Consider the following 14,327-nt stretch of genomic DNA (forward strand, 5'->3'; position numbering starts at 1 on the left):
GCAGGCCAACTGCCCCCTTGTATACAGTGTTGGCCAGCCACCTGCCCCCTTATATACAGTGTTGGCCGGCCACCTGCCCCCTTGTATACAGTGCTGGCCGGCCTCCTGCCCCCTTATATACAGTGTTGGCAGGCCAACTGCCCCCTTGTATACAGTGCTGGCCGGCCTCCTGCCCCCTTATATACAGTGCTGGCTGGCCACCTACCCCCTTATATAATGTGTTGGCAGGCCACCTGCCCCCTTATATACAGTGTTGGACAGCCAACTGCCCCCTTATATAGTGTTGGCCAGCCACCCTCCCCCTTTTATAGTGTGATGGCAGGCCACCTGCCCCCTTATGTAGTGTGTTGGCAGGCCACCTGCCCCCTTATGTAGTGTGTTGGCAGGCCACCTGCCCCCTTATGTAGTGTGTTGGCAGGCCACCTGCCCCCTTATATACAGTGTTGGCAGGCCACCTGCCCCCCTATATACAGTACTGGCTGGCCACCTGCCCCCTTATAAACAGTGTTGGCAGGCCTAATGCCCCCTTATATACAGTGTTGGAAGGCCACCTGCCCCCTTATATAGTGTGTTGGCAGGCCACCTGCCCCCTTATATACAGTGTTGGCAGGCCACCTGCCCCCTTATACACAGTGTTGACAGGCCACCTGCCCCCTTGTATACAGTGTTGGCAAGCCAACTGCCCCCTTATATACAGTGTTGGCCGGCCATCTGCCCCCTTAGATACAGTGTTGGCAGGCCACCTGCCCCCTTATATACAGTGTTGGCAGGCCACCTGCCCCCTTATATACAGAACTGGCCAGCCACCCGCCCCCTTGTATAGTGTGTTGGCAGGCCACCTGCCCCCTTATATAGTGTGTTGGCAGGCCACCTGCCCCTTGTATACAGTGCTGGCTGGCCTCCTGCCCCCTTATATACAGTGTTGGCAGGCCACCTGCCCCCCTATATACAGTACTGGCTGGCCACCTGCCCCCTTATATACAGTGTTGGCAGGCCAAATGCCCCCTTATATAGTGTTGGACGGCCACCTGCCCCCTTATACACAGTGTTGGCAGGCCTCCTGCCCCCTTATATACAGTGTTGGCAGGCCACCTGCCCCCTTATATACAGTGTTGGCAGGCCACCTGCCCCCTTATATACAGTACTGGCCAGCCACCTGCCCCCTTGTATAGTGTGTTGGCAGGCCACCTGCCCCCTTGTATAGTGTGTTGGCAGGCCACCTGCCCCCTTATATAGTGTGTTGGCAGGCCACCTGCCCCTTGTATACAGTGCTGGCTGGCCTCCTGCCCCCTTATATACAGTGTTGGCAGGCCACCTGCCCCCTTATATAGTGTCGGCCAGCCACCTGCCCCCTTATATAGTGTGTTGGCAGGCCACCTGCCCCCTTATATACAGTGTTGGACAAGCCACCTGCCCCCTTATATAGTGTCGGCCAGCCACCCTCCCCCTTATATAGTGTGTTGGCAGGCCACCTGCCCCCTTATATAGTGTGTTGGCCGGCCACCTGCCCCTTGTATACAGTGTTGGCAGGCCACCTGCCTCCTTATACACAGTGTTGGCCAGCCACCTGCCCCCTTGTATATAGTGCTGGCTGGCCTCCTGCCCCCTTATATACAGTGTTGGCAGGCCAAATGCCCCCTTATATACAGTGTTGGACGGCCACCTGCCCCCTTATATAGTGTCGGCCAGCCACCTGCCCCCTTGTATAGTATGTTGGCAGGCCACCTGCCCCCTTATTTAGTGTGTTGGCAGGCCACCTGCCCCTTATATACAGTGCTGGACAGCCACCTGCCCCCTTATATAGTGTTGGCCAGCCACCTGTCCCCTTGTATAGTGTGTTGGCAGGCCACCTGCCCCCTTATATACAGTGTTGGCAGGCCACCTGCCCCCTTATATACAGTGTTGGCAGGCCACCTGCCCCCTTATATACAGTGTTGGCAGGCCACCTGCCCCCTTATATACAGTGCTGGCTGGCCACCTGCCCCCTTATATACAGTGTTGGAAGGCCACCTGCCCCCTTATATACAGTGTTGGCCGGCCACCTGCCCCCTTATTTAGTGTGTTGGCCGGCCACCTTCCCCCTTATATAGTGTGTTGGCCGGCCACCTGCCCCCTTATATAGTGTGTTGGCTGGCCTCCTGCCCCCTTATATACAGTGTTGGCAGGCCACCTGCCCCCCTATATATAGTACTGGCTGGCCACCTGCCCTTTTTATATAGTGTTGGCAGGCCAAATGCCCCCTTATATACAGTGTTGGACGGCCACCTGCCCCCTTGTATAGTGTGTTGGCAGGCCACCTGCCCCCTTATTTAGTGTGTTGGCAGGCAACCTGCCCCCTTATATAGTGTGTTGGCAGGCCACCTGCCCCCTTATGTACAGTGTTGGACGGCCACCTGCCCCCTTGTATACAGTGCTGGCCGGCCACCTGCCCCCTTATATACAGTGTTGGCAGGCAACCTGCCCCCTTATATAGTGTTGGCAGGCCACCTGCCCCCTTATGCACAGTGTTGGCAGGCCACCTGCCCCCTTGTATACAATGTTGGCAGGCCACCTGCCCCCTTGTATACAGTGTTGGAAGGCCACCTGCCTCCTTATACACAGTGTTGGCAGGCCACCTGCCCCCTTGTATACAGTGTTGGCCGGCCACCTGCCCCCTTGTATACAGTGTTGGCCGGCCACCTGCCCCCTTGTGTACAGTGCTGGCCGGCCTCCTGCCCCCTTATATACAGTGTTGGACGGCCACCTGCCCCCTTATATAGTGTCGGCCAGCCACCTGCCCCCTTATATAGTGTGTTGGCAGGCCACCTGCCCCCTTATATACAATGTTGGCCGGCCACCTGCCCCCTTATTTAGTGTGTTGGCCGGCCACCTGCCCCCTTATATAGTGTGTTGGCCGGCCACCTGCCCCCTTATATAGTGTGTTGGCTGGCCTCCTGCCCCCTTATATACAGTGTTGGCAGGCCACCTGCCCCCCTATATATAGTACTGGCTGGCCACCTGCCCCCTTATATAGTGTTGGCAGGCCAAATGCCCCCTTATATGCAGTGTTGGACGGCCACCTGCTCCCTTATATAGTGTCGGCCAGCCACCTGCCCCCTTGTATAGTGTGTTGGCAGGCCACCTGCCCCCTTATACACAGTGTTGGCCAGCCACTTGCCCCCTTGTATACAGTGCTGGCTGGCCTCCTGCCCCCTTATATACAGTGTTGGCAGGCCACCTGCCCCCTTATATACAGTGGTGGACGGCCACCTGCCCCCTTATATACAGTGTCGGCCAGCCACCTGCCCCCTTATATACAGTGTTGGCAGGCCACCTGCCCCCTTATATACAGTGTTGCACAGCCACCTGCCCTCTTATATAGTGTCGGCCAGCCACCTGCCCCCTTGTATACAGTGTTGGCAGGCCACCTGCCCCCCTATATATAGTACTTGCTGGCCACCTGCCCCCTTATATACAGTGTTGGCAGGCCAAATGCCCCCTTATATAGTGTTGGCAGGCCACCTTCCCCCTTATATAGTGTCGGCCAGCCACCTGCCCCCTTGTATAGTGTGTTGGCAGGCCACCTGCCCCCTTGTATACAGTGTTTGCAGGCCACCTGCCCCCTTGTGTACAGTGTTGGCAGGCCACCTTCCCCCTTATATAGTGTTGGCCAGCCACCTGCCCCCTTGTATAGTGTGTTGGCAGGCCACCTGCCCTCTTATATGGTGTGTTGGCAGGCCTCCTGCCCCCTTGTATACAGTTTTGGCAGGCCACCTGCCCCCTTATACACAGTGTTGGCCGGCCACCTGCCCCCTTATATAGTGTTGGCAGGCCACCTGCCCCCTTGTATATAGTGTTGGCAGGCCACCTGCCCCCTTGTATACAGTGTTGGCAGGCCACCTGCCCCCTTATATACAGTGCTGGCCAGCCACCTGCCCCCTTGTATAGTGTGTTGGCAGGCCACCTGCCCCCTTATATAGTGTGTTGGCAGGCCACCTGTCCCCTTATATACAGTTTGGCCAGCAACCTGCCCCTTCACCCCAATGTACAGTGTCAGTTGGGCAACTGCTCCACAATGTACTGCGTCAGGTATCCTCCTGCCCCCTTATATACAGTGGTGGCAGGCCACCTTCCCCCTTATATAGTGTCGGCCAGCCACCTGCCCCCTTGTATAGTGTGTTGGCAGGCCACCTGTCCCCTTGTATACAGTGTTTGCAGGCCACCTGCCCCCTTGTGTACAGTGTTGGCAGGCCACCTTCCCCCTTATATAGTGTTGGCCAGCCACCTGCCCCCTTGTATAGTGTGTTGGCAGGCCACCTGCCCTCTTATATGGTGTGTTGGCAGGCCTCCTGCCCCCTTGTATACAGTTTTGGCAGGCCACCTGCCCCCTTATACACAGTGTTGGCCGGCCACCTGCCCCCTTATATAGTGTTGGCAGGCCACCTGCCCCCTTGTATATAGTGTTGGCAGGCCACCTGCCCCCTTGTATACAGTGTTGGCAGGCCACCTGCCCCCTTATATACAGTGCTGGCCAGCCACCTGCCCCCTTGTATAGTGTGTTGGCAGGCCACCTGCCCCCTTATATAGTGTGTTGGCAGGCCACCTGTCCCCTTATATACAGTTTGGCCAGCAACCTGCCCCTTCACCCCAATGTACAGTGTCAGTTGGGCAACTGCTCCACAATGTACTGCGTCAGGTATCCTCCTGCCCCCTTATATACAGTGTTGGCAGGCTACCTGCCCACCCCTCCCCCAATGAACAGTGTCAGCCGGTCACTCCATGCAGAATGAGAGGTAAGAGAGTGGTCGCATTACCAGTGGCTGAATTAGTTATGTCTCCTCTAAAACATGGATATTTGTAATTGAGAAATATATAGCCTAGCTGAAGGAGTTGCTATGAATTTCTACCTGGATCTACAGGTTTGCCCCAAGTAAAGTTCCCATTGACCCTGGTGATGGCGCTACAGTCACAGCAGCTGCAGATGGAGAGTGAATGGAGAAGAGGCCATGGAGACGTTTGTATGTCTTAGAATCATAGAATGTTAGAGTTGGAAGAGACTCGTGTCCAACCCCCTGCTTGATGAAGGATTTTTTATGGACGCTGCTCCTTAGGCTGGGTTCACACTGCGTCTGTGGCGTCCGTTAGACGGACTACGATACACGTTTTACTTTTCATTTTGAGCTTTTACCGACGGCCTCGGTGAATGTCCAGATTGACCGGTAAATCCTAGGTTTTACCGTCCTTCTGACTTTAACAGTAACATATATGTATGTGTGTATGTATATGTGTGTGTGTATATATATATATATATATATATATATATATATATATATATATACGGTATATATATATATATATATATATATATATATATTATTAATTAGTTCAGAGTAGCTGTATTATCACCAGAAGCAATAGCCGAGTTTTTACAATGCGAGATGGCGGTGAATTATGTATACATATGAGTCATTTGACTTTTCAAGATGATCGTATTTCTGTTTTTACAATAGGTTTTATGTGCTGGAAAAATCCTCGCTCTGTGATAAATATCATTATGTGTGGGGTTTTTTTCTCTTTAATTGTAAGCGCGCTTTCCTAAGATGATGTAACACTCCAGTATGTTGTTTGCATTTCAAGTAATTTCTCCATGGTATTGAGGAGAATAAAAGTGCTCGGAGTTCTTCACCCTATTGCTGGGATCATTTTGGGCTTCCTTCTTTTACTCAGTCTTTAGTAGAAAGTAGCGAGAACCATCTCTCAGTTCAGTTGAGGCCGATGACGTTGCCCTGTTCGTTGCTTTCAGGTAAATCATATGATGCATATTTTTTGTCACTTCAGTTTTTTTCTATAGGTTTAGATAGCGGCAGAATATAGCTTAGTACTTCTTCTCTTAAAACTTATCAGTGCTCCCTTGGTGTGGCCGAGCAATTTAGTGCATTTTACAATTACCGTACTTGTTTTACATCTGTCTCCACCAGTCTCTTCCTTGATCAACAGCTCTGCCTACTGAAAATCAAATAGATGGGAAAGTGCACTGGACTCCTTGGCTACACCAAGGGTGCACCAAGCACTTATGCCAGGTTTGAAGTCATTTTTTGCTGATACACTAATACTTACATGTTTAAAGGGAACCTATCAGCAGGATTGTGTACAGTAACCTACAGACAGTGTCAGGTCGGTGCCGTTATACAGATTACAATGATACCTGGTGATGAACTCTGTCTTGTGGTTGTTGTTTAATCTTTATTTTCAGTTTTGAGTTAATGATATGCTCGTGCTCCGGGGCGGCCTGTGGGGTGGGGTCTTAATGTGGTTCTTTCATTAGGTATTCATCAGTATAGCTTCCGACATGTCACTGATCCCTCACTGACCTGCCCCCTCTGGCAAAAATTAAGAGACCACCACATCAAAACCCTGTCATGGGCAGCCCAGTCTCCAGACCTGAACCCCATTGAAAACCTCTGAAATGTAATCAAGAGGATGATGGATAGTCACAAGCCATCAAGCAAAGAAGAACTGCTTACATTTTTTCACCAGAAGCAGTGTGAAAGACTGGTGGAAAGCATGCCAAGACACATTAAAACATTAGTATTGTGGTTTCTAAATGATTATGAACTTGTTTTCTTTGCATTATTTGGTGTCTAAAACCACTATTTTTGTAATTTTGACCATTTCTCCTTTTTAGAAAAAAACTACAAAATTTATTGCTTGGAAGTTCGGAGACCTGTTGTCAGAAGTTTATAGACTAAAAGAACAATTTACATTTTACTCAAAAATATACCTATAAAGAGAAAAATCAGAGAAAAACTGAACATTTTGCAGTTATCTCTTAATTTTTGCCAGAGCTGTATATATATCTTGAAAATAAATCCCCTTCTGCAGGCAGGCGCTGTTCAGCACCATGATCTTATCTATAATGTGTATGTAATGCTTTTCTTTGCTGTTATCCATAAATTCATTAAAAAAAAAAAGTTTGAAAATGGTGCTGGCCGCTGCTGCTCAGTCGCAGCTATGAGCAATCCGATAGCTGCTACTTGGCAGGCGTCGTCCTCTTAGTGGAGACGAGGACAATTTTATTTATTTTTTTCTCTAGCACAATGGTGCACACTCATATACACACACGCACATGTACACACTTCGGTACGGTCATCGTCAAGCTCCTTAATAACCAAAGAAAATGTAGTTGCCCCCATCAATTGTTTATACCGGCCGATTTGGACACCTGTTTCTGGTAGTGTATGACCTCACAAGGCTTCAGAGATGCCGTTTATAGAGCAAGGAAAACAAAGCTACACAGACATCCTCATCACTTTCCCCATTTGTGGGCCACAATCTAAGTTCCCTATCAGTATGTCTCTGGAGTGTGGGAGGAAACCGGAGAACCCGGAGGAAACTCGACAAACACAGGGAGAACATACAAACTCCTCACAGTCCCTGGTGGGATTTGAACCCAGGACCCCAGTGCTGGAAAGCTAACCACTGAGCCACCATGCATTGACCTATTACTATACATGTTCTGCTGTGCGATTTGTCTCTTGAACCAGTTATCCTTGAGGAGAATCCAGCTAGTGTAATGAGTCAATAAAGGCAATGCCCTCTGGGAATGTGATGCAAATGAGCTCTCCATAACAAGGAAGAAAACCTTTAATCTTTACTGCCAGAAATATACATATCTATATTCAGCTTTGCTGTCGCACCAACACAATTATAATTTCACCATAGACTTTAGGAAATTGTGATTTGCCCCCAAGTTTTTCCGTAGTCTGTTGTTCTCCCATCCGTCCATCTTGACGTGTTTCCTCAGGATGCCATCAGGTGACTAATGAAACACTTTACGTTAATTTGGAGTGGACATGTTTTTCCAGCTATCCAGCCAGACCCAAAGGTTTACGATTTTGTTGATTCAGGCTTATGCCCTAATTATGTCTAAAGCTGCCAAATATACGCACCATGTGTGCATTCTGTAACCTCCCGTTATACAATGGACTAAGGGACGTTGAACTGAGTCGATAGCTCTCAACCAACGTCTGTTGATGACTTCCATAACAGTCCAGGAAATATTTCCACTCACACCCTCCCTCTGAACTTTAAACATTAACTCCTTTTATTTGTGATGACCTCCAAAAACACTCGAACTCAGGAACTCTACAATGATGGGATTGTATGATCCAGTTTACTTTTCGAGCAAAAAATGCAGCAGCTAACTTAAAGCGGACCTGTCGCCAGGTCAAGAGTGGCCAGTTCTTACTCTTTTTTTTTTTTTTTGTTCCCGCTGCTCCACCTGAGTATCTTGTTTTTTTCTTTTGCTTTTTTAAATCCTTCATACAGTTCCAGAGACCTGTGACTTTTTACTTGGTGCTAATTTGAAAGATCTTCAAGTGGGTATGGCTCATGGGGTAATTCTGCAGAGCAGAATTAAGAAAACTCTTGATAAACTGCTTGCATAACTTTTAGTGAAAAGTTTCTGAAAAAGTTAATTAACTTTTCATAATACAGCGAGAACGAGTTATTGACACAGAACCAGGAAATCTCTTTAACATCCGGGTGACCGGTTTATGTAGTTAAACTCTTCTGCTGGGCGTAGTTCTATTTTGTTGTTTCTTTAAACCTATTATTTTACAATGGAACCATTTTTACCTTCTTCCATATCTAAGAAACATTGTAACATCTCTGAGCTAATGATAATAAACACTGGTTTATTACTATTCCTATTATTATTTAACAACCTTTAGCTCGATCTCGAGCAATGTCGTCTTGATGGATGAACGATCTGTAGGAAGATCGATCTTGTGCAAGCTTAGAGCGGTCCATCAGGTCTTCCTCACCATTATTTGAGTATTAGTATCAAGACATTGGGTTGCTGGTCTTTTTCTTCGCCATGTTCCTTCTACTCTTCCGACCACTATGTCCTTCTCCGGTGATCGTTCTCTTCGTTTAATGTGTACAAAATAGGCAAGTTGTAGCTTGGTGATACTTGCTTCAAGTGACATGCCTGGTTTGACTTTTCCCCTGTTTTACATTGTTTAGAGCTGAGTAAAAAGATTCACACTGCCCTGGTCTGGCGCCCATTGCGGTCCTCGAGGGCAGACAGACCAGGGTTAGTCTTCCTTTTTCCTACAGGCATTATGGTTGACATATTGTCGTTGCAGAGCCTAGTAAGCACAAAAGGTAATCTCTGTGACTCCATGAGGTCGCTGGGCAAAGTAAGTGTAAGAGGCTCCTGCCAAAAATACTGGGCACAGAAGTGAAGTGTGTCCTGGTCCGGCTGCCTGTGTGTATCTTTTTGCTCAACTGTAATTGAAATGAATGGTCGTCCATGGACTATATGACCACCAGGTCCACCAGAGCAAGATCTGATGTTGGCTATCTCTATTATTACATCTATTAGCCTTGGGGATCCCTTGGGTTTTTTTTTTTTACACACTGGCATACTGACTCCGGTTCTTAACAGACCTTATTGACTTTGGGTTTGTTTGTACATGAGAGGCTGCATGCAAATCCCTTATTTTGTATTAGCGTCAGACTCCTACCAGCCCAACGGGTGCCACTCTTTGGGTTGGCACAGGGAGTAAGTGGAGCTTTTAATAGGATTATCAATCTTCTCACTTCTTTATTTAATGTTCTGTCATTTCTAATGTTAGGTGTCAACATTAATAACTAAAGTGTATCCTAACCGGCAAGAGGATTTTGGTTTTACTGCAAGTCACGTTGAGCAAATGTAAGTTATTTGTAGCTAGTGACGTACGCCGTGTATACATTCCTCTCTGTCTGCGGTAATGAATGGTTTCCTCATACCTGGGAATCTCATACCAGACATATTAATATTAATAAGGCCTCTCTCCCTGTTTGATTTAAATGCTGCATCCTTTTTTTTTTTTCCATTGACGTGTGGATAGCGCTCACCGCTCCAGTCTTCGACACCCCAGACTTCATGCAGCTATCTGACCGCACCGCGCATTTAAATATTTAGAGCCAAGAGGGAGACTAAAAAATTGACACAGACCTGTCTGGTGCTATTTCCAAAGTCATCGTACAGAGAAACGATTCTTGTAAATGGGTTGAGAGGCAAAACAAAAAAAATGCATTTACCGTACGTTTCATTACTCTTATCCGATATTACGCACCAGTTGTCTTTGTTTTTTATTTTTTTTTTATTTTAAATGCTTAACTTAACTAATCATATTTTATGTAGAACGTGACTTTACAGGATACTATTATTTTCCTTTACTTCTTTATTTTATTTACTGGTTTTTAATTAAGTTTCTTCTCCATTCACATCCAACACTTTTTTTTTTCTTAATGAATCACTATTACCAGGAAGCCAGACAACTTGTTTTAATTTTTGTGGGTTTTTTAATGGTTACTCATTATATTTACATGTGAAAAAGTACAGCAATTAAAATTAGTGTTTTTTTTAGAGTGCAACCAAAACACAATCACCACCTAAAATAATAAATATTTTTTGCTATTTTTTTTCTTCTTGTTAAGGAAGCTGACATCCCAGTATTGTCATCAGCGAAGATTTGCTTTGTGTGAATTCACACCAAGCGGGATCTAACGCAAATGATGGTTCTATAAATAAGTTCCGTATGACTCAGTTACTGGTCATTGGGCGTGTAGCTGAACGTGAAAAGTGTATTATATATAAAGTGAGCTGTCAGCCCCCAATGTGTTGTGGGAACCCACTGAGCATTGTGATTAAGTGTTGTCCTAATGAGGTGCAATGTTTTTGCGTTTTGGTGTTCTATGATATTGTAAAGCTAAGTTGCTTTTAATTTTCAATTCATCAGAAAGAGACTACAGCAGCGTATGTGAGAAGCAGCCAATCGGGAGACTTCTTTTCAGACAGTTCTGTGACACCCGACCGGAGCTGAAGAGGTGCATTGAATTTCTAGATGCTGTGGTAAGCGTCTTTTCTGTTCATTAACTATGTCCTTTCCTTTAGGCCATTTTGTATTTTTCTTCCTCCCTTTTCCTCTTTTGTTCTTCCTCCTTCATTCCCTTTTCCTTCCTTCCTCCTAATTCTTTCCATCAATCCACCTTCTCTTTTGATTCTTTGCTCATTCTTTTTTTCCTTCCTCTCTTTCTCCCATTTCCTTCCTCTCTACTTCCCTTTTTGCATTCCTCTCTCCTTCCCACTTTTCCTTCCTTCTTTCATTTTCTTCCTTCCACCTTCCCCTCCTCCTTCTTCCTCTTCTCACACTTCCTTCTCTTCCGTCCTCCCTCCTTCAGTTCCATCCTCCCGCCTTCAGTTTCATCCTGCCGCCTTCTTTCAGTTCCGTCCTGCCGCCTTCTTTCAGTTCCGTCAGGCCGCCTTCTTCCAGTTCCATCCTCCTGCCTTCTTTCAGTTCCATCCTCCTGCCTTCTTTCAGTTCCATCCTCCTGCCTTCTTTCAGTTCCGTCCTCCCGCCTACCTTCAGTTCCGTCCTCCCACCTTCCTTCAGTTCCGTCCTCCCGCCTTCCTTCAGTTCCGTCCTCCCGCCTTCCTTCAGTTCCGTCCTCCCGCCTTCCTTCAGTTCCGTCCTTTCGCCTTCCTTCAGTTCCGTCCTCCCGCCTTCCTTCAGTTCCGTCCTCCCGCCTTCCTTCAGTTCCGTCCTCCCGCCTTCCTTCAGTTCCGTCCTCCCGCCTTCCTTCAGTTCCGTCCTCCCGCCTTCCTTCAGTTCCGTCCTCCCGCCTTCCTTCAGTTCCGTCCTCCCGCCTTCCTTCAGTTCCGTCCTCCCGCCTTCCTTCAGTTCCGTCCTCCCGCCTTCCTTCAGTTCCGTCCTCCCGCCTTCCTTCAGTTCCGTCCTCCCGCCTTCCTTCAGTTCCGTCCTTCCGCCTTCCTTCAGTTCCCTCCTCCCGCCTTCCTTCAGTTCCGTCCTCCAACCTTCCTTCAGTTCCGACCTCCCACCTCCTTTCAGTTCCGTTTTTCCACTTTCCTTCAGTTCCGTCCTCCCGCCTTCCTTCAGTTCAATCCACCAGCCTTCCTTCAGTTTCATCCACCTGCCTTCCTTCAGTTCCATCCTCCCGCCTTCCTTCAGTTCCGTCCTCTCAACCTACCTTCAGTTCCGTCCTCCCGCCCTTCCTTCAGTTCCATCCTCCCGCCTTCCTTCAGTTCCGTCCTTCCGCCTTCCTTCAGTTCCGTCCTTCCGCCTTCCTTCAGTTCCGTCCTTCCGCCATCCTTCAGTTCCGTCCTTCTGCCATCCTTCAGTTCCCTCCTCCCGCCTTCCTTCAGTTCCGTCCTCCCGCCTTCCTTAAATTCCATCCACCTGCCTTCCTTCAGTTCCGTCCTCCCGCCTTCCTTCAGTTTCGTCCTCTCGACCTACCTTCAGTTCCGTCCTCCCGCCCTTCCTTCAGTTCCTTCCTCCCGCCCTTCCTTCAGTTCCTTCCTCCCGCCCTTCCTTCAGTTCCGTCCTCCCGCCCTTCCTTCAGTTCCGTCCTCCCGCCCTTCCTTCAGTTCCGTCCTCCCGCCCTTCCTTCAGTTCCGTCCTCCCGCCCTTCCTTCAGTTCCGTCCTCCCGCCCTTCCTTCAGTTCCGTCCTCCCGCCCTTCCTTCAGTTCCGTCCTCCCGCCCTTCCTTCAGTTCCGTCCTCCCGCCCTTCCTTCAGTTCCGTCCTCCCGCCCTTCCTTCAGTTCCGTCCTCCCGCCCTTCCTTCAGTTCCTTCCTCCCGCCCTTCCTTCAGTTCCTTCCTCCCGCCCTTCCTTCAGTTCCGTCCTCCCGCCCTTCCTTCAGTTCCGTCCTCCCGCCCTTCCTTCAGTTCCGTCCTCCCGCCCTTCCTTCAGTTCCGTCCTCCCGCCCTTCCTTCAGTTCCGTCCTCCCGCCCTTCCTTCAGTTCCGTCCTCCCGCCCTTCCTTCAGTTCCGTCCTCCCGCCCTTCCTTCAGTTCCGTCCTCCCGCCCTTCCTTCAGTTCCGTCCTCCCGCCCTTCCTTCAGTTCCGTCCTCCCGCCCTTCCTTCAGTTCCGTCCTCCCGCCCTTCCTTCAGTTCCGTCCTCCCGCCCTTCCTTCAGTTCCGTCCTCCCGCCCTTCCTTCAGTTCCGTCCTCCCGCCCTTCCTTCAGTTCCGTCCTCCCGCCCTTCCTTCAGTTCCGTCCTCCCGCCCTTCCTTCAGTTCCGTCCTCCCGCCCTTCCTTCAGTTCCGTCCTCCCGCCCTTCCTTCAGTTCCGTCCTCCCGCCCTTCCTTCAGTTCCGTCCTCCCGCCCTTCCTTCAGTTCCGTCCTCCCGCCCTTCCTTCAGTTCCGTCCTCCCGCCCTTCCTTCAGTTCCGTCCTCCCGCCCTTCCTTCAGTTCCGTCCTCCTTCCCTTCACATTGTATGGTTTTTAAATAATTGAATTGCAGTTAATAAGTATTTGATCATCTACCAACCAGCAAAAATTCTGTCTCTCACCGACCTGTTAGTTTTTCTTTAAGAAGTCCTCCTACTCTGCACTCATTGCTTTTATTAAAGACACCCTTTGCATACAGTCAATCACACTCCAGACTCTCCACCATGGCCAAGACTAAAGAGCTGTCTAAGGACACCAGAGACAAAATTGTAGACATGCACAAGGCTGGGATGGACTACTGGACAATAAGCAAGCAGCTAGGTGAGAAGACATCAACTGTTGGCACAATTATTAGAAAATGGAAGAAACACAAGATGACTGTCAGTCTTTCTCGGTCTGGGGATCCATGCAAGGACTCACATCGTGGGGTAAGGATGATTCTGAGAAAGGTGAAGGATCCGCCCAGAACTACATGGGAGGACCTGGTCTAAGACTGGAAGAGCTCGGGACACAGCCTAAAACATTACCAATAGTAACACACTATGCATGGATTAAAATCTCGCAGGGTGCTTACGGTCCCCCTGCTCACTCCAGCAAATGTCCAGACCCATTTGAAGTTCACAACAAATGACCATCTGGATCATCTAGAGGAGGCATGGGAGAGAAGGTCACGTGGTCAGATGAGACCAAAATAGAACTTCTTAGTATCCACTCCACTCGCCGTGTTTGGAGGAAGAAGGAGTACAACTCCAAGAACACCGTCCCAACCGTGAAGCATGGTGGGGAAAGCATCATACTTTGGGACTGCTTTTCTGCAAAGGGGACAGGACAACTGCACCATATTGAAGAAAAGATGGATGGGGTCATGTATTTAGAGATTTTGGCCAATAAAAGAGCATTGAAGATAGGTCTTGTCATGCTGGAAGACCCAGCCAATGTCCCGAAACACACAGCCGGGGCAACTAAGGCTACTTTCACACTTGCGTCGGTACGGGGCTGTTGCTAAGCGTCGGCGCGACGTACCGACGCACGTTGTGAAAATTCGGCCAAACGTGGGCAGCGAATGCAGTTTTTCAACGCATTCGCAGCCCATTCTAAGTCACGGGGA

At 49.0% G+C, this 14,327-nt stretch overlaps 1 protein-coding gene across 4 annotated transcripts in view; it reads left to right on the forward strand.

Moving 5' to 3' along the window:
• The window catches only part of GRK4 (G protein-coupled receptor kinase 4), a 203,877-nt gene that overhangs the window by 116,400 nt on the left and 73,150 nt on the right, over nucleotides 1–14,327 (forward strand). For 3 of the 4 annotated variants that reach the window (XM_077280049.1, XM_077280050.1, XM_077280051.1), the window contains one exon: nucleotides 10,770–10,882. In XM_077280049.1, the coding sequence (XP_077136164.1) occupies nucleotides 10,770–10,882 (113 nt within the window). Of the gene's footprint in view, nucleotides 1–9,620; nucleotides 9,698–10,769; nucleotides 10,883–14,327 lie in introns of all 4 variants that reach the window. The other variant, XM_077280052.1, reaches the window with a different exon arrangement.

This window comes from Ranitomeya variabilis, chromosome 1, assembly GCF_051348905.1.
Source record: "Ranitomeya variabilis isolate aRanVar5 chromosome 1, aRanVar5.hap1, whole genome shotgun sequence".
NCBI lineage: Eukaryota > Metazoa > Chordata > Amphibia > Anura > Dendrobatidae > Ranitomeya > Ranitomeya variabilis.